Source organism: Phaethon lepturus, unplaced genomic scaffold (assembly GCF_000687285.1).
Source record: "Phaethon lepturus isolate BGI_N335 unplaced genomic scaffold, ASM68728v1 scaffold1835, whole genome shotgun sequence".
NCBI classification, from domain to species: domain Eukaryota; kingdom Metazoa; phylum Chordata; class Aves; order Phaethontiformes; family Phaethontidae; genus Phaethon; species Phaethon lepturus.
Genome location: NW_010540967.1, coordinates 49012 through 70329, shown reverse-complemented (window position 1 = coordinate 70329; position 21318 = coordinate 49012). Strand labels below are relative to the sequence as shown.

Sequence of the window (21318 nt, the reverse complement as noted above, 5' to 3'; positions counted from 1 at the left end):
AAAGAGTGTTTCATTTTTACTCTGTATTAAAACACAAACTCTCCTCAGCACCATACAACCTGACAATACACACCAAAACCAAAACAGCCTTTGCAGTTGCTAATGACAGAGCAAAAAATGTAACAGCCATGCAGCTGTATCAGTGGCCCGGTACACAGCAATTCATCTCAAGTTCCATTTCTGAAACACAACCTCTGCGATGTTGAACCAAACAAACTCTCTGTGACTCAGTTTCCACTCTCTGGAACAGAAGAAAACAGTATTTTTTTACTTCACCAAAGGACCTGCAGTAAGGTCCTCCATAACGCATCAATTACTGTAAGGCAGCAACACAGAGAAATAATTATTGAACAACTGACTCTGTTCCCTGAAAGAGAAAGCTCAGGTCAATGTGGCAACTGGCAGAGACTCCAATTACAGGAGAATTTTTCAAAGAGAACAGCTGTGTCTCCAAGTTATTATCTCTTCTCATTAAACAAGGCTAACATAACACTAACATGCAAAACTACAGGCAAGAAATTACTTAACCTTTATGCAGGCTGTGGCTTCATTATACCAAGAAAATCAAGAAATCTAGATCTACATACAAGATGGCTAGCTCTGATTATCTCTACATTACTTTGACAAAAGGTATGATGAACACACTCATAAAATGATTCTTCCTGCTCTCATCTTAATAAATGGTTATATCACAATCGCACCTAAGCTGGATTTGTTAGAACAAGCTTCTTTACACTTACCAGGAACATGAACTTGGAGATAAGCAAGTATATGTTTATTTTGGCTTTATGTACCACTGAACTTCTGGCATATGTTTTATTTTCAAATCCAATTTCACGTTCTGCATTTTTGAAGGCACTGTGGTCTAACGCTTTTAACAGCAGATTGGGAAGCCCAATCCCTCTGACCTGCAGTGCTTTCAGCCAGTGACTGGTGGTTCAGCTTCTGTTACTGTACACCAAGAGCACTTCACTCTAATCTCACTGAAAGTACTCCATACATAGAAGGCCGTTTCTAAAGCTGAGTAAGCGGGACAAGAAGTAGCTCTGAAGTGCTGGGGATTTTTTTATATGTTTTGTACGCCTAGAGAGAGCATAGAGTTAAACCTCCTCTTTAAGAGACTACTTACACAGCTGCTGCAAATTAATCTAGTATTTAAGCTATACTCACACAGGATCACTTTCTGGCTCTGCCTTCTTAACTGGAAATTATGTTCTTTCCTCCAGCTTCCCTATCAGATTGTTATGTTTTTCCTCTCTACGTTGCTGCTCTTGTTCCTCTCTCAAGTGCTGGCAGCACTGATGGGGCCAGAGGTTACTAGCTCTTCTCTTGCTTTGCTTATCTGTTGGGCACTCCAGTCCATCTCCTAGTTGTCCTTATTGCAGTTTTGCTTCCCACTCCATTGACAAGTAATCAATGGAAGGCATTGTATGCACAAATTGCAGTCTGACAGAAAATCCGCTGAACGCCAAAGCAGCATCTTGGGATCCACCATCAGGCAGAGATTATCCAGTATGTCAATGACAGTACAATTCACATGCTTTGAGTCCAAGGCGATTCTTGTTCCAGTAACTCGAGGATGGAGAATTGAAGTTTTGCAGTCTCTATTATAAAAATGAATTTGTCTTTTCCAACTTTTCTGAAGGTTAAGTTGGGATTGCATGAGTCTCCCAGGTCCATCAACATACATGTTTCAGATCTCCGCAGTTCTCCTTTGTCCTGTCTGCAGTGTGCCTAATATTATCCTTCTGCAATCCCTTCAACGGCTGCCCCTGCCAAGTACCATAACTCTAGCTTATTCCCACCTTCTCAGCTCCTTCTCACACATAAGAAATATAATATCAGGTATAGTTTCAATGCCTGTGAACTCGTGTAGTTGCCTGTGCCTTGTTCAGTTTAAACCAAAATAATTTCGAGGCCCACTCTGTGTTCCCACTGCTTTAAGGTCACATGCAAAGTTTTGGAATTTGTTTGGTTGTTGTCCAGAAACCAGCACTTTGAATGCCCTGTGTTATTCAGTGCTGCCTGATGACTCAGTTTCTAGATGCTGCTTTTTTTTCTTACAAATCATATGTTCTTCCTTACAGTGGAATCCTTTATATTGACCCCTGCAACATGTTTTATGTAAGTTATGTTGGTTAATAAAATGAAAGGACTTTATGCTTGTAAAACCAAACTGTCTCTTTAATTCATGCAGATGTTGCAACTGAGATTATCACTTAAACCATGTGTATACAAACTACTTTCCTGGTACCTCCTGCAACGTGAGCTGCTCCCACAAAGATTCATGCAGGTTGCTACAAGCATTCCCTCATTACCCCAGCTAAGGATCTGGCAAGAAAATAGAGGCTTCATTGTACCAAGTCCTGTACCTTATTAGATTAAAAGTGGTTTTGTCCTAACAGTTCGTTTGAATACACAGTGCAGTAGGAAGCAAAGAAATGTTATTATCCACATTTTACAGACATCAGGCTGAGGCATGGTCATAATAAGCAATTTGTCCAAAATTATGCAGGAAATCTGTCCTGGAACTGGGAACAGAACGCACAGATTTTTATTTCATTCTTTTAAACTACAAAACTAAGAGTAAACAGGAACACTATTAAAACTGCTACTTTGAAACACCCATTCCTAGGTCTGACAGACATCATATTTCCAATTATTGGCCTACTCAGTTCCTAAAAGACCAGCTCCAATTACGTAAAATGTTTTCTGTTTCTGAGGGACATGCTCTGTGATCTTTCCTTGGGTCTAGAGATGTCCACTCCGCACCACAAGCTGCTCCCTTCCCCACCTACCAAGCACCTCTGGATCTGATGTTAACTGCCAAGTTCCCAACAGTACTTAATTCTTACATCAGAGTTTTGTGTATCTGCTCTATGGCATCCTCCAGTTCTTCCTTCTGGTCCGGAACAAAGCGGTACTCCGAGACGTAACCTGCAGTGTGCTTATAGGGGTCATAGTCCCCCAGCTCAGCTAGAGGATACAAGTAGAAAAGAAAGGTCACCATTTTTAAACTCTTTATGTTAACCAAAAAATATGTTATATAATCCAGCTATTGGTGCCAAGCCCCCTCTTTCCAGCTGACTGCCAGTTTACCATGCAGTCAGTTAAAAAGTTAAAAAACCCAAAGACACTTCAGCACTGTTCATATTAGAGCACAGAAAAACAAGAAAAAATGTATTCAGTCATTTTAAAAGAGAAATGGAAGGTTCAAAGAGCTAGAGGTTTTGACAGGAAATCTACCACTTCTACAGGACTAGGTATGATTTCGTCCAAGCCAACAAAGTTGAAATCTGATGACGTATATTATTTGGCAGCATATATAAAACAAGCGTAGAAGAAAAGCCTAGCTTTTGGAATATATATGCCCTCACATTAAGCTGTAATATTACAGACAGAACTGACCCATATTCGTGCTGGGACTCCTAACATAAATGTCAGTGTGGGAATGCAAATGGAGGCAAATATCCTGAGGCACCTAGAGGTATGCCCTACTAAGGGTAAGTGTCATTTCAGAGGAAACACAAAATTTCTTTCTTCAGTAAAATATCAATGTATTTCCTGAACATTAAATTCACTTTCAAAATAAATAAAAAAAAAATCTTAAAGAAAAAAACCATAATGAATAGCTAGTATAATTTTCTTTAAAACAACCTTGAATTTGCATACATTAGTCGTATCAATTTACATGTTGCAAAGCAATTATAAAATAAACATGCATCTTGGTTAGAACTCACCTTTACTGATCTTAACTATAACTGCATCTATCTGAGAAATTCTGTGAAAGTTAGTATTTCAATCTTTATAACCCTGAGTAAAGTCTGCGTAGACTGTGCTTCTCTGAGAAAAGCGTCATGGAATGTTTCTATCCGATGTCCACCAAAACACCACAAAAACATAGCCAAAGAGAGCCTACAAGAACCAAGAAGACTCAACTAATAACTCATGTTTCTTTCCAGAATTTAAAGATGTTTCTAGAACAAGACAGCAATCTGCTCAGTAGAGAAGTTTCCCTGGAAAACCTCCATAAAAACGACGTGGTTTCTTGCCCAATAGCAGGAATAAGAACAGGAATGACTCCAACAGCAACAAGTCCAGCATTCCCGGTAGGAAAACTGGTATATTCTGCAAACTGTGCCATGGGTACTCATTTTTCCACTGTCATCACTAGAATAGTCTTCAGTCTTTGACCACAAAAGGAGGAAAACGATTCATGTGCTAAGGACAGGATCTGCCCAAAGATGACACCCAAGCACAACCTGAATGGTGAAAGCAGAGCCTGTGGCTGGAGCAGGACATGTGTAGGGGACTCTGGGAGAACACATGGTCTCGGTTTCTCCTCTGGAGCTGCTAGCTCTATGAGGAAAGACACCACTGATACCGTTACAGAAGCAGAGCTTCTAAACTATTACTGAATTTCCACAAAGGCACTTCATCTCACTTTGGCACATCACCCTTGGAAAGGGTGATGACTTCGGTGCTGACACTTTGGGTTCACATTCTTAGTATCTGACGCAGACATTTCTCAAGTGTCGTTATATACTTTGAACAACTGCAGGCCCTAAATGAAAGGACAAAGGTTTTTATAGAGTCAATGGGAATGTATGTTTGCTGGTGCCAGAACTAACTTTAACCCACTGTATGTATTCTTTGCCATGCTTCAACTCTCCTCACTCACATGAGCTTCCTCATTGTTTTCCAACAGAATATCTGAGATTAGAATCAAAGGCACAGGATTTTATTCAAAAACAACAGCTCCCCATTCTCTAATAACCTTACAAAATGACTAAAGGACAAGAATGTATTCTTTTTACTCATTTCTCATAATACGATGAAGATGTTACCATCGTTACACATTTTCCTTCTTCAAACTTGCAGTATTTTTTCAGGGAAGGTACGTATGCCAGTAAAGTGAAATGTGCATTGCAGTTTTTCAGAGTATGATGCATCACATTTCTTAGGCAGCAAAATGAAGTTAAAAATAATTGTAAAAGAACAAAAACTGCCTGAAATTTTAGCTTTTCAGAAACACATATAACACGCTGAATTCTGTATAATGCCCACTCGCATTTCATACACAAGTTATTCTGCCGTGTTATTCTGAAATGGAAATGAAAGGAGGACAATTTTTTTGGTTGTTTTAAGTGTTGTTGAGTCACACTTGGAACACCAGTAATACAAATATCCTTGCTTAATACACATCACTCATGAGAAATCTAAATTTAACCTAGAACAAATTACAGTTACAGGTTCCAGCACGGCTCATCATATGTTTTTTTGTTACCAACTGTGTTTGAATATGGAGCTTGAGCTGTAATGTGAAAGGAATAACTGGTGGACAGACAGCTCCTTTCTAATTGATTGCTAGTTCTATCAAGTATGCGGGATATAACATCCACTTCTGGAAAGCTAACTATGGATGGGTGAATGCAGAAAAATGACAGTCAGAATTAAAATTCTTCATTTCAGGTCAAAACACATCCTCCCTTCAGGCACAGGCACACTCATATTGACATAATGTAATTTTTGAAAGAATCTTTGATTTGACACTTTGTTGGCTGGAGGCTGCCAATAGCCCATCAAATCTGTAAACCTCCTGATGGAAGGCTTCGTCATAGCCTATATGCAATCCAGTGTAAGCCATAAACTCTTAAGTACATAATAAGATATTCCTCAGCAAGGCAAAAAGAGTGCTTATCAGAGTCTTCAGACTGACTTTGCAGTTTCTTCTTTACATTAACTTCTGTACTGCTTCTATATTATCTGTTCAGAATGGTCATCTATTTACAGTTCCCTTAGCTGAAATCAGTCATATTAATTTTGTTCTGTTTTAAAATGAATGCATAAAGTGTTAGTGAAGTTTTCAGTCACCACTTAAAGCTAATCGTAATGTAGGATTAAAAGACATAAGCTCTCAGCTGGCCAGAAGAACTTACACTGAATTATATATGCTCCCAGCTGTGCTGCGGTGTTGATTGGGCATGGCAAACGACCCTGTAACACATCTTGCTTGACCTGCAAGAAAAACTGATACCTAAAACACAGAGAGAAAACAAAGTTGTTATTTCAATATTGAGCCTGATGCATCAATTAATGTTTTATCATCTTCCAGTTTACTGAAGACATACCACGTACCGTAACTATGTGACAGTCAAAGACTCTATTCCTCTCTGAATGACCTTTCACCTACTGACCTTGAAGTAATGACTAAGATTAATCTAGCGAAAGAACCTAGGCAGGGGAGCACTCTGTAGAATTTTCCTCCTAAAAATGTAATTTCTCTTTTGATTTTCATAGAGCAATCAGGAAGTGGGGAAGAGGGCTTGGAATCGGAAAAATTGAACAAGAAACCTACCAAAGGGCGGAAGTTTAACCTGATCACTGGATCAACCTAAGGGAGAACTGGGTATCGGCTACTTCTTTACACAAAGGTTTCCTCTCCACACACCAGAGTACCAACTCTGGTGCAGCAAGCAGATTTGATGGGAGTCCATACCCCCATGAAAAAGATGAATGGGCATACCAACAGCAGCTAACTGTACCTGTCATAGCATAGGGTACTCTTCTTCTTAGAATAGAGACAGCAGGGGCAAAAATGCAATTTGCAAAGTCATAACCTGCTTCTACACTTGCTGATGCATGTACTGAGACCACTTACAGTGAGACAATATGCACAGAATGGATGGAAAAGTAAAGGCAAGAAAATAAGCCATCATACAAAGGATCTGCTTGGTTTGCAACTCCCCATACCCATCCATAGGAAATCTTTTAAATGTTGTTCGGATTTTGTCTGGTTTTCCTACAACAGATCTACTCAGTGTTTCTCATCATTCTAAGCAAATTTCTTGCACCAAGTTCATAGAAAAGGTAAAAACACTAAGAAGGTAACTTTAAAAAAAAAAATGTTCAACCATACATATAGCTTTTTCATTATTCACTAATTCAACTTTATCTATGTTGGGCCATTCAGCTGCACTGCAAATAATTTATTTTGTGTTAGTATAAGTTACTTATGAAAGCACCTTGGAATGATCTGTAAGTTCAAAGAGCATCTACGCTGATTTCAGGCAAGTTTGCAAACTGCAGGTTACATGATAGTTGATCTACAAATTGTTTAAGATCCAATCAAATTTACTAGACTTTATCAGCCCAGATGAGCCTCTGAATAATGACACCTGTGTCTTCTGGTTAATGATCCCCCAGAAGGTGTGCTGTGACAGATATTATAGTAGGAATGTCCGTCCTTTAAAAAAATGGGTAATATTCTAAGAATTTTCTGGGAATGTCATTAGGCAACACAAAGCACATATGCTCAGTGTTTCTTCACTCTAAGCAATCCATCTATACTGCTTCTTGCTTATGCTTGCCAGCCATACCTAGACAAACCTTCTCTGTATGAATGATGATGACAAAGAGCATTTTACACCTCCTGTGGAGTACACAGCACATTCTTTTTAACACAAAATGCATTTCTGATATGTACCCATCTTTCTGTTAGTACTCCTCCATCTCTACAGTGCACACCATACCAGATGATGCTACAAATGTCTTTTCCATGTAGCAGGTACCTGTATTTCTCATAGCGTAGATAGGAAACTGCAAAAAAACCCACCATCTCCCTGCAAAAAAAGTCAGAGCCAACTTTTACGTGCCTAAGTGACTCCTATAAAGCGAACAATCTCAATGCCCACAAAACCAGGTCTTTTGTCCAAACTTGTAGCTAAAGCACTCTCATCTTGTAGGCTAAGTTTGTCATGCATACATAATAGTGCCTAAGTGCTCGTTTGCTCTAGCAAACACATCCAGCAAATGTTAATACGTACCACTGCAGTGTTAGCTTTTGCCTACAAGCCAGACAGATTTTGCTGTGAAGCAATTACAAATTTGACGGGTTTTCATTATTTGCAAATAGTAATCATGTAACGCCACAGATCATCAACGTCTAAGAACAACGGACTCTGCTCTCACATCTATTAAAATAACAAACACGTGCTCCAAAGAAACACAGCGGTAAGCCGAAAACAGTTAACACATCACTGCAATTACACACTGACGCAGAAAATTATTATTATAAAGAAAAACAAGGCCTTTAATCCCGCCTAAGCAGAAGGAGGTTTTATTTTTTTTTTTTCCTGAAAAGGTATACCTTCCTTCCAAGGTTTAAGAGCCTGCAGGAATAAATGCTCAGAAATTATGAGGATGTTTGACTATTCAGTGTATTTTGTTGAAGACTACAGTATCTGTGATTCTGTGATCCAAGCATGTTGCTTTCTTATGCCCTCTCTCTGTACCTTCTAAGGCATAAATTCTGCATGACCAAACATTCTGCAGGCTTACTAATTATACCAAAATGCTTCTCGGCTAGATTTGCATACCTAATCAGCAGTGCAAATCACTGACTGCCCTTATCACAAGGCAAAGAGGAGCAGTTTTTGAAAACCTAGCCCCTGTCACTTCCCAGAGGGAAATCCACCCTGCCTCCCGGGCAGCAACCACAATAGGTTCGGTGGCCGAACCTCCTTTCCCAGGACCACCTGCCTTCCCCTGTGAGCGGGGCTGAACGTGCTTCTCGAAAAGCACAGAACTGCATCGAATTTTCATGGTACCGGGGCATCACATTGTGGGCAGCTTATGCTCTTTTACCTGCAAAGCCACAGTGTTTATTATTTTTACCAGGCCAGCCTCAGCCTTGTTATATTGGAGACTTCCGTTCCTGCTGTGCCGGTATGGAAACAAAAGAATTTTCTCACTCTGGTACAAGAAAAATATTCTGCCTGTGCTGCAACAACTGCCACCTTTGATTAAGGAAAATTAAAAACCTTGTGTGCATTCTAATGAATTCTCATGTGTCATATTCCTAGGACATCAAAAGAAATATTTTGGCATTTATTAATGCAAGCCAGCGCACTAATTTTGTCCGCCTACTTATCCAAATTCTCAAATATCCTTTTGAACCTAAAACTAATTGTCTGAGACCTTTCACAAATAAAGCAAACAGAAAACCCTGTGTGTGAGAGCTCAAGCAAGCATGTGTATGTATGTGTCTGTGTGCGTACGTGTCCATGTGTTAGAGTGTGCAGCCGCATATTTTCTAGAGGCTCAAGCTTAGTTAAAAGAATCAAAAGCATGCAACTCTTCAATTTCCTTCGCATATTTTTAGAAAGACCAAAATAAATTCTTTTGCAAAACAGCTCTGGAATTTAAGCTATGGCCAATAACGAAGAAAATTCCCTGTATTTATTTTTGATATCAAATAAACTCTAAACTTGATCATACCACAATATAAATGCAAATGTTACAATGCTTTCCTTAAAAAAAACCCCACACAAATGCACATCAAGTCCCTTTGGTTTTTGATGCACCAGAGAGCACCTTATCATCTTGGGCTTCCAAATAGTTGTCCATACCGACCACTGCGAAGCTAGTCACAATCCTCTTCCTATACACACATGTTCGAGCAAAAACAAAACCAACCCAGCCACACCACAACAATATGCACCTGGCTGGAGTAGATTACTACCATGAAATCAACAAACTACGCTCTTATTGAACACTGTACCTTGTTATTTCTTCTTTAAGTTTACACGGATCCTCTGCATAGAATTTAATGCCAAAATACAGGGTGTATGGTGGTCCAGCTGAGGGAATAAAAAAATATTTGGTGTAAACATTAGTTGTTATGAACTGGTAATTGTTACGAGTTGTTACTAGTTGACTGCAAAACAACTACTAAGAAGCTTATCTTAATATTTTAAGAGACTTGAAAGTTTCAGAAAAAATCTTGCATCCACATAGCAAATCCGTACATCTCACTCATTACACAAGAGAAAAAAAAAAAGGATATTTATTATTATTTGTCTGGACTTGTGTTTATTTATTAACAGCTTGACTGTCTACTTGGAATTTTGCTGATTTTGAAGAGTCAACTTTAGATTTCATTGCTAACTTGCTATTTCTCCAAGATTATTTTTTTTTACTGCTCGATTTTGACATTTAGATACTTCTTCCACTGAAACCTTTTGAAAAATGTAATTGTGAATGAAATGTGATTCCCTGTCATAACTAATAACACTGAATACTTATCCCTTCCACACTTTCAAATATCTTACGGTGCAACTTTAATTATGTGCCAATTTAATTAAGAAATATTTGGAATAGCTTTTCTAATTCACCTTTTAAAATGTTATTATCCCAAAAGATTCAGTTAACTCAGTACTGAAATTCTCACAGCTACATTTATTATGTTTTTATAGAAGCTCTCCAAATTCTTAAGTAAAATAATCTTGTCATGTTCTTTAATTAAAACAAAAATAACAGATCTTGCATCTGTGATATATGAAGAGTGACAGTAACACCAGAACCTCTATTATCAGTAAGAGGCACTACTTTTACTTTCAGAAGCAAAAAGGAATCTAAGTTGGTTATGGTATGGTACAGTATGACAGAGGTATCACACCGACTATAAAATTAATTATACAAGTTAAGAATAGTACCATTTATTATTCTAAAATAAAATCTATGCACAGCAAAATCTTTGCACAATAAACACAGAAATTATTGGAAAATGGTGGTGTATATTCAATCTATGTGTGAAATTTTGTTACAGCTATGAACTGCAGTAATAAATTTGTTCAAGAACTATCAATCTGTTGTGACTAGAATATAAATGTGGTACAGGCTGTATATATGGAACATTGCCTCTGTCACTTCATCTTCAGATATGTTCTTTAAGTTTGAATTAAATACATACTGTTTATCAATTCTTTATGTTCAGCAAGGGTCTTTGCAGGATCCAGCCAGTACTGTGGGACAGATAATTATGGAAATTAGTCACTTCACATGGAAAATTAATACAGAACAGTTGCAAGTCTACATTTATTCATGTATTGATCTTTATTAGCAGCCTGACACGCTTCAGCCTGCTAATGACAAACTTGTGCCAGCTTCTGATCAGAGGAACGCTGTCTGTACAAGTCTAACGTTGCCTATCTTCTCTGGAGGTAGGGGTCTTCCTAAAAGGAAATCTGCTTGGTAAGGGCCACCACATCGCAGGCTCGTGACAAGATGGCTCTACAGATGTATCATCATAAGTACCTGCTGGTGCCTACCTGATCTGCCATAGATAGTATATGCAACCTTGCTATTTTCTTCCTGGGAGATTAACCTAAGCAGGGTAACGCTAAACAACAGCATGTAAGACAGAACCTACAAGAATGAAGGGGCTTCACTTGCTTTGTGAAAAACAACAAGACCGTAGGGGGGAACAGGCATAGCAGCGCCCTTCCAACACATGATAAATTGCTGTAAGAACACAGGGATCAGTTTTTCTTCATGTCCACGAAGTATGATGAAATCGGCTTACCTAGAAGCAAAGAAAAATTATTTTTGATTTTCAGAAGCGGTTTCTAGTAGCAGGGGGAGAGAATGACTGGAAATCGGCACCAATATAGGGAGGGCACAGACTCTCCCACCGGATGGTTTACAGGACTAGTTGGACAAACGTGTCAGAGATGATCAAGGTATGCTTAGTACGCCGCAGAGGGATGAACTGTTACATGGGTTCCCACACCCTTTTATCAACAATCTGCAGTAAAATTTCTCACTGATTACTCTGCCCCGCCTTTATCAAACTTCCCATAAAGTTATCCTGGTGTTACTGCTGACCACAGAACAGCTGTGTACTTCACATTATGGTTAGACAGGTCACCGGCATCCTGTTCTTGTAATGACTCCAGCTACTTATTTCTTCCTTAGCTTGACACTTCTGCGATTCAGTTTTGGAAGAAAGTGCAGAGGTAGCTGCCAAGACCACTCTTGTCTTCCTTTTCTTCAGTCCTCTTCCCTCATACACAAACTTTTTGGACCACCTGAGACTGGCACCCCTTCTTAAAACACTGGAAACAAAAAGGCTGCAGAACACAGCTGCTCAAAAGAGCAAATTAGGGCAGATTGAATCTACTCCCTTAGCACCCACAGTTTTTTTAACTGAGGAACTACACAGACCAATGCACAAGGAAACTCCTCACCTGCACCCCTGAACTAACCCTATAGAGAACAACAATGAAATGATTAATCAAAAAATCTCCCCCTTCCATCCAGAGAACTTCTCCGGACAAAAAAATTTTTGTTGGAAGGAGTAGCACAAAGAAGGGAGGGAAAAACACTACAAAGCATTTGAATGTAAAATCAAAACCAACTTATTTCATAAGTGGTTGTAAACAACTACCATTATTTTGACAAAACCTGAAAATAAACTACTTCCATTAGTTGCTGATCCACCTGCAACAGAAACAGCTGTATGCCTTTTTCTTGGGCATTGCTATTCAAATCCTGGAATGTTTGTTAAGAATATTCCCTAATTTTAAACGAAAAAAAAATATTCAGTACATACCTGTACTGAATACATCCAACAGATACTCAAATATAAAACCTCTTAACCTCAACAGAAGGTGCAAAGGAAAGAAAAACTTCTCACACTTGTTCAAACATCCTATTGGATGCCTTCTGAAGGCAATTTCTAAGCTTGGGGGCCAGGGAGCAAAATTCAGAGGGAAAACTGCAAGTTCAGATTGAAAGGGAATCTGAAGAGAGGAGAGGGAACAAATCTAGTTATTCATATCGCTAAACACCTCCTTTCCTTCCCCCAAACTGAGACGGCAGGAGGAACCGCACTCTCAGCCTTCATCCCCGCAAGACAGATTGCTGCTACTCGTGCTAGTGAAAATAAGCATCAGCTGGCACAAGGAAATATGCTCTTCTGAGGGTACCGCGGGCCTCGAGATCCACGTGTGGCATCGGTGACGTGAAACACTTCGGCTCAGACCGCTTTACTGCCAGCACAGAGAGGGGTGGGGAAGAGGCGAGAACCTCATCTGCCTTCTCATTTACCCATTTCTCATCTAAGCATGCATATGCACACATACATAATAATCTGTACTAGATACCTCTTAAATGTTTGCCTACACAGAAAAATAGTGCTGGGTATAGTTACAGTTCTGAGTTCGCATGTTAAAGTGCCAAGAGAAATGGAACAAAAAAGCAGAGCATCTTATTAATCCAGTACCCTCACACAGCAGGTGCGGCCAACAAACCCCGCGCTCGTGAATGCCACAGTAGCTCCAACACGCAACCTCACTCTTTTTATCTGTACGGCAGCCAGCGTGCCACTTCTCGGTGATTCCCCACCTGCCTCCCTCCTGCGCAAACAAGGGTTATCTGACTTAGAAATGGCTCACTGCAGAGAGGTGGAGGGCCCAGCATACAACCATCCAACTGCAGGGGATAAATTTTGTGAATCTGAAAGGGGAATTTAACATTTACAGAAGTGGTGGAAAAAAAATAGTGATTTCTGAATAGTCCTCATCAATGCAACTATCCAACTACTACAGCGATGGCTACTAGTTTACTAATTGTTATTTACAAAGACCATATAGTATTAGTTTAATTTAGTAATTTTTATTTATTAAGACTGATTATAAATGTACAATGTTATTAAAGAAAATTATTCCCTTTTAATTTTTAGGTAGAAATAATAAAAATAGATGTTTTAAAGTACAGCATATCTAAGAATAGATGGGCTCTACTGTACTTCGTACTTTTACAAATCTGGCTCCCATACAAGCCAGATGTGTAAGCGGTATGCATCCAAGCGCCATGCAGTATTTCATATTTAGCCATTTTAAATGACTGCAAACATTTTTCCACAAAACTGGAATCCCCATTCCTCGTATCTGCATAGGGTTAAACCTGGGTCAAATTCCATGAACCTGTTTGAAACAAAACATTAACTAGGTTGAAATGTTTGCTGTGGAATCAATCAATGAAGAGTCTGGTGGAGAAAAATCTATCAACTTCAAACTAAACCCTGGGCTGTCTTAATTAGTTGCCTATGAAGCTGTACTCATTATGCCACACATGCCAGTTTTTGTTCACATTTACAAACGGGAAAACCACACCTTTCAAGAGAAAACCCAGTACTGCCCAATTACAACCTGAAATTATCAAGATTTTTCCACACTCTAAGACAACACTAACAATTAGAATTATTTTGTCATTTTTTTCTGCACATGTTCAGTGCAAGGAATGTAAATCTGCTAAGCTCAAGACATACCTATTATGTAAGAAATGTATAAATCATCAAGCAATTCCCACAGACAAATATGTATTTAATACTTCTGTCTTTTATTAGAATCTGAAGTTATATTGATTACATTTAGTACTAGATCACCAGTGTTGATCTAGTTGATCCTGCTACACTCTAAAAGCTTACTCTTACCGCCCTTAATTCACCTGACCATCAGCTTTGTCTAGGATGTTTTAATCCATTAACAGTCTTCTAAAATTTCCCGCTCCTAATCAATATTATCAGTCTCCGTTTTCTTTCCAGTGGCTATGCCGCCTATTTTAACAAGCACAACAAGTCTTTTTTTTTTCTAGATAATTTAGTATATCATGCTTGTGGGCAAATGTCAAACCCACACAAACCCCAAAATCCATACAAGCTAAGTACAGTTCATCTGTCTTTCTAAGATCTTGAGACGAAAAGATACACCGCATTATATGACAGTAATTCCCTAGAGAACAGGCATTTTTTTGACTGTAAATAAATCTTTTGTTAAAATCATGCCCTTCGTTCCATAATTAAGTTACATACGACCTGTTCAATCCGTTACCCCATCTTATTTGGTATAGTAACCTGGCAATCCGAGCATGCTGTGGTTGCTTTATCGATCAGGCTGGGTGGATCAAGAAACAACTTTCCGATAGATGAATGTGCACAGCGGAGATACGCGACTCATGGCACAGGCTGCCGCGCTCAGCTTTGCCCCAGCGGACCTGATCCGTCGCTGCAGCACAGCGGCTCGCAGCGGGAAGTTCAGCTCCACGAGAAACCTCAGACCTGCATCTCCCCGCCATCTCCACGTGCCCTCTGGGCTACGCAGCCATGAAATACATTGCCACGGGCTACCCCGCTACCCGATGTGCTCTCAGGTCTGTGTGCCCAAAAACAGAGCTCCCCCATAGCGGTACGCAGGCGTCCGCACGGCCCCGCACCCGGACTAACTGGGTCTGGGGAAGGGACTTTGGCTGCGACGCTGAATTGACGCGGTGATACGGCTTTCTGTAGTTGTTCTCCGCCCCTGAGAGCCCTGCGAGTATCGGTATGCTGTACGTCGCGAGCGTAATGGCCCAGGTGAGCAGTATATGGGATAAGGGAAGCGGAGTATTTGCACCACAGCCCGCTGCGCGACGCAGACGTGCCTCACGCGGCGGGTTTCGCGTGAGAGCTGGGTTAGGGACGGTGAGGGGCAACCTGACCAACGTGAGATCGCGAAGTGCAGCCGGGTTTCTGGAAACAAAAAACAAACAAATAAAAAAAAACAAAAACAAACAAACAAACAAAAAAACCCCACACAAAAAAAGTTTTTATTAACAACAGACCTTTAAAATGCTTTTGGTTGCCTAGTTTTCTGCAGTAAGGGAGTTTCAAAATCTTTTTTGTAAGAGAATCTCTAACAGCATGACTCTTTCCAGCACGCTTTTGTGATTTGACAAGGGAATGCCTCTGGGCTTCAAAAGTACCCTTTCCCTCATCAAATTCTGCTCAGCTTTTCCCAAGATATTATGCGTTAAAATTGCCATTTCCATTCTCTCTTTTGTGTGCCTCGAGAAAATACTGGCCTCCTGCCAGAACAGTAATTAGCATGACTATCCTAAGGGCACCCTGGAGATGCCACAAAGGCAGTAGCAGAGGGTCTAGGTGGGGAGCACCTGGGAGCTGCAGCACGGTGGGAACCAGCAGTGAGAGGGGCAGGGGACCTGCATGGCCCTCCCAGCACCGGCTTACCCCGCCTTTGGTCCCCCCCCACCAAAGGAGAGGTACATCGCTGTGCTGCTCTTTTCCCCAAATACTGAAGTGATGAGAGACTAAAAGGCAGGACAGAGTTTTCTAAGCCACCTTCAGCTTCTGCAGCACAGATTCTGGTGATCATGTCTGGCGTGAAAATAGCAGATGGGGCACAGTGTCCCACGTCCCTGGCAGAGGAGGCAGAAGACAATATGCCCTGTCAATCAGGACGCCGCTGACCACCCGCATTAAGAAGCATAAGGACTGTCTCTGGTTTCAGCTTAGCCTGATTTGAGCGTCAGCAGTCTCTGCAGCAATGCAAACGGCTCAGGTGAAGGGCTGGTGATGAAGCACGCTGAGAGATTCAGTGGCACTCAGAGAAAACTGGTCCTCCTTTTAAAGTATTTGCAGCAAAGAAGGTACTGATGCACTACGTTGAAAAAGCACCCTGTAGTTTGTCAGCCAAAAGCACGCAGAGGTTAGGAAACACCACTGTCAACCTCCAGCATTAGTTCAACCCATCTCTTCCGTTGAGTGTACTTTTAGATTACAAGATTTTTAATTGATTATTAAATGTTATATTTCAATTAATTAATACAAGACACTTTTTGTTTTTCCTTAGGAGCCCTGTCTTGTTCAGAGCACAAGATAGATACAGCTTATGTTGTTCTGGCAACTCGTAATCTTCCCAAGCTTGATTTTGCAAATTAAATACTTTCCTCTTACCATGGAGAGCTTGGGGGAACCTGGAATGTCAATAAAACGAAATCTGTGTCATATGACCAAATTACTACCCTAGAGACAGTGTCATCCAATTTATGCTTTACCCTACTGTTCATGGTCTTCCCAGGGCTATCCAGTTCTGTCAGTCTGTTTTATGCACCCAGCTATTCTCTCTCATGTGCTAATTAGTTTGTTAGCTGTTCAGGAAGAGACCATTTTAGTGTTATGCATTCACACACTACATAGCACAGTGAAACCTTGTTGACTGATTAGAGCCCTACTGGTACTACTAAAATAATCATGCTACCACCCACATAAGAGGTAGCACACCAACACAGCACTTAAAAGACCACCTGGAAGTGCTGAGGCATGCAAAAGTAACGGGGGAAATAACTAAATAAGTTCTTTCAAACCCTTAATGAGAAAAAAAATGTTGATTTTGTGACTGGGTTGCACTCTTTAAAATACATAGTTTTGTCCACCCTGCTTTATTCATCACTCAGTTAAATATATGGTGTGACAAAAAAACTGACAGAGCAAGTATTAAAATATTCCCCACCACGAGCAATGTATTAACAGGTAGCCAAACCTCGAAATACGTTTCTCTGTCTGAGGCTAACTCAGGAGCATGGTTTTAAAACTAATTAGGGAGGTAACCTTTTCCCCCTTCCTTTAGGAAATCTACTGTGGCCAATCCAAAACATATCCAATCCAAAATTCAAATCTAGGCTTCTTGCCAGCCATTACTAAACAGGACTAATTCCCACAACAGCCCCAAAGAGTTTTAGCCGTATTCAACGCGCAGCTGAGTCTATGTCTACAGCTAAAGCACAAGGTGCTGTTTGTCGCACGGAACGCCCTTTGTACTGGCCATTCTTAAGAGCTTCCAAGATTTCACTGAAAATAGCAAGCTAGCAACAAGTTGTCATAGAACACGTGAAACTGAACACAGCCGCACAGGTTCACTCGGTCGGTCGCTCTGGCAGCACACCTGCGCGGCCGGGCAGATGTGCTCCGCAGCGTGGACCACCATCGCGGTCTCTGGTTGTACCTCCCGGCCGCTTCCCAGCTGCGTGCCCGGACGAGCCGAGGCGTGCGCCGCTCTCCCACGCACCTGGGATTTCCCCGCGAAGAAAACCCGCGGGCAGGGGACACACGCAGCGCTCCCGCCAGGGGACCAGGGCACAACCAGGGTCTCTGGAAGCACAACGTGCCTCTGGAAATGTTCCCAGTAACAGCCGTTTCTATTCTATTTGCCTCTCCAGGAAAAAGGGGACACTTCTGAGAGCAAAAAACACCTACCTGCTCTTCATTCACACCTCAGTTTCCTGAGGAAATCAAAAACACTGGTTTTAACAGTCTACCTTTAGTTCACAGCTGAACCTGACCTTCATCTCCATGGAATGAAACTTGGTTAGAAGATTATCACGGAACTGAATTCATAAACGTCTAGACTGTGGCACAGAAATAAAGATATACGGAGTAGGGCAGTCTGCAGCTTTCACCAGCAATCAGTGATCTTCTGCTAATACTGTTCTGACTTCAGTCTCTACATGTTCAACTTCTGCTAAACAGAAGAAATTGGCAAATATTTAGCCACTTCAATAACTTATTGTTATTTCTAGATGAAACACGACATCTCTTGAGGTCAGGGTCTTCTACAGTACTCTCAGCACAGAACAGTGACTTCAAAAGCACAACTGCTTGAGTTAATTTAGTCCCAGGCCAGGCATTATTCCCTTTGTAAAATTAAGGTACTATGAAGACGCCCCTATGAATACAGCGCTGGTCCCACCTGCTGAGCATCCCCTGCTCCTCACCTCCGACCTGCAGTAACCCTGCACAGGCCATTTTGGGGTGGCACTTCCGACAGCACTGCCCCAAGCCACTGCCTGCTTTGGCTGAAACATCTCAGCCTGGCTTCTATCTTCTTCCCTACTTAGGACCATCATCTCCTGCTGGGAAAAGCTCTCAGACACCTGGTGAGTCCCTGTCAAGAAGGCTCAAGAGCGCGTGGACTCCAGGACACAGAGATGGTTCAAGAGGAGTTGAAAATGTCATTGCCGACACCCTGACTCCTGGGGCTCTACCAGTGTACAGGCAGCCACCACAACAACTGTACGATACACTGAAACAGGCATTCAGCAAGTGGTCCAAGAGAAGCAGCCTGTGCCACGCTCAGTGACATTGCTTCCCGGGCACCGCGAGGCCAAGCGAAGCCAGACAGCACAGTGCACCAAGCACTGGCTTTGGTATTGAAAGGGGAAAAATACTAATTCTACTTTCCTATCATAATTTTGTACTATTTATATTTTCTTCATTTAGTTTTCAACAACATTTAGCATTTGATTCTGTTCCTATCTAAGACATTAATAGCTATTCAAAGACTTTATTGTAAACAAACACAAAGATATTATTACTGGAAACCTGGGCCAGGAAATAGTGAAAATTAGTGAAATCTAATGTTCGACAGGCAAACGGCACAAACAGGGTAAATTTTACATAGGGAGAAAACAATCTGCCATGGCTTTTACTCACCGTTTGATGACTTCGGTCACAGTAGCGCAGTCCAAAGTAATCTATCTCCACTAGGTTTAAGTGACGAAATACGTAGCCCAGGACAACCGACCCTTTCGTTGACTTCTGTGGGAAAGAATTTACAGAGCCTTTTCACAAAGATGCTCTGCCTTTGTCAGCTACGTGCAGTGGCATTCATGCGTTCAGTTAGCTTTGTCAAAAACAAAAAAAAAAAGAAAAAGGAGGCAGTTCCCCATGCCTTTAACAAAAATTTCAGCTGTGCAGAAGAAAATATTTTGTCTTCATACATGTTTAATCAATCATTCTGTAAGCACTATTAGGCAGCTGACAGGTCAATAGTTACAAAATACAAAACAAAACAAAACCGCACCAAGTGTACTTGCAAAAGCATGATGCTGGTGAACTTAGCATTTTTCTAGAAAATTTCTGTTCCCTGATGAAAATTCTAATCCCCAATGACATATTTTAATTCTAAAATCGTACTCTTCCTTCCACTACGGGTCTGTCACTCAGACTCTAACAAAGATCAGGAGGCAAAACTTTGCCTTTAACATCTAAATTATACATCATTAGCTGCTCTGTTACTACTCTTTGTAAAGAAGGTTAGGTGTTATTTGTTTTCTTTTAAAATATTTTTGATAGCAGAAGTGGGAGGAATCCAACACCCTAAATTGAAATAATCCCGTTGGTTTCTTGAATAGCACTTCATTAAGGGTCTACGGCAGTATTTGCAAACAAAGCTGAGACAATACTGCAAACAACATTGTACTGTTGAGAATGGACTGTAAAAAGCTCACTTCCACCTGAATGCCTCTTATTTGTCGGTTCGCCTGGCAGCCAACAACAAACAGACTAGGAAGACTGAGAATAATTACACAGAATGATCAGAATCAATTACAGCCTTTGCCTATGACAGTCCTAAATTCCACAAGAAAATATGGACATAACTCATAATTAGGTTTTGGTTAACTGCCTCATATTGTATAAACTGCTAGATTGTAGTAAAATCACCGGAGAGAAATGAAACAGGAAGAAGAAGCTGTGGGATATTGTTTGTGCTGTTCCACTTTTTAGCCTATGAACAAATAATTTCAAAATTCACATGGCAAATAATATTGATCAAAAACATAATTTCATTTAGCTTTTCTGGTGAAGTATCAATCACATAACAACAGTGAAGATGCAACTATTTTTTTTTTCAGCAGACGCATTTGTTCAAGATTTGCACCTAGTCACGCGGGCAGCGCTAATACAACAATTTCAGATGGCCACTCACACTCTAAGCAAGCCACAAGAAGGTAAACATCTCTGGTAGGCTGGGAATTGTGTATCCATGCTATTCACCAGATTTACTATATATTTGCTTAAACCAGGAGATGTTCTTAAAAGGTTCTTACTGTGTAACAGTCTAAAGCTATGGTACAGGTTGCTTACACTAAGTAACTGTAATTACATATTCCCTTAGCATGTACAGTGAGACTTAATGATCAAGCACAAAACAGAAAACCATTTGGGGGGAAACTGATTAAGGTAAGCAGAACTTCACTAAATCTCATTTTATCATTTTGGATAAAGCAGAGCAAAATAGTGATTTTATCATCAGATTACTCAATGAGAAACTGAACTTGGGTTGTAAGAACAATACGAGACAAGAATCAGTCCCTCATACCTACAGAGTGACTATCAGGAGCACTACAGCAAAAAGACAGAAACAAAACAAAACACACCTTAATTTTTTTTTTTAAATACAAGTTAAATTATTAGACAGCAGTAATTGTCCTGCCTCATTTTATCTTTAAATCAGTTGTTATTCAAAGAAGCAGGAGAGATGCCCCACTAAAAAGCACAGCTATCTCATCATTCATACATCATATAAGCTCAGATCTGTTTGCTTTCAAGGAGCTTTCCAGTCTTCGTCCCACCAGTAACGTTATTCACAGTGTCAGTTAGTTTTATGAGCAGAACTAAGAAAGAGTAATCCAGTGTCCAAGATGAAGCTGTCAATTTTCCAGTCAGGCATCTGACAGTAATAATACATGCTCCTGGGAGCAATCAAAGATACTAACATAACAAAGAAGCTTAAGTCTTACAGGAGTTTAACTTCATAAATATCTGCACCAACTTAGGATTCAGCTAGCCTTCTTGACTGGAAGTCTTCTTCAGTCAGCAGAGGACTGCAACGGGCTCTACCTGAAGAGTCTTTGTGA

General features: G+C 40.5%; 1 protein-coding gene across 1 annotated transcript in view; it reads right to left on the bottom strand.

The window, feature by feature from the left end:
* Nucleotides 1-19216, bottom strand: part of EPB41L4A (erythrocyte membrane protein band 4.1 like 4A) — a gene marked incomplete at its 5' end in the record, with an annotated part of 61068 nt that extends 41852 nt beyond the window's left edge. Inside the window, 5 exon segments of the mRNA XM_010287572.1 lie at nucleotides 2845-2976; nucleotides 5940-6037; nucleotides 9563-9641; nucleotides 10754-10805; nucleotides 19112-19216. Coding sequence (XP_010285874.1) covers nucleotides 2845-2976; nucleotides 5940-6037; nucleotides 9563-9641; nucleotides 10754-10805; nucleotides 19112-19216 — 466 coding nt within the window.
* Nucleotides 19217-21318: the final 2102 nt, after the last annotated feature.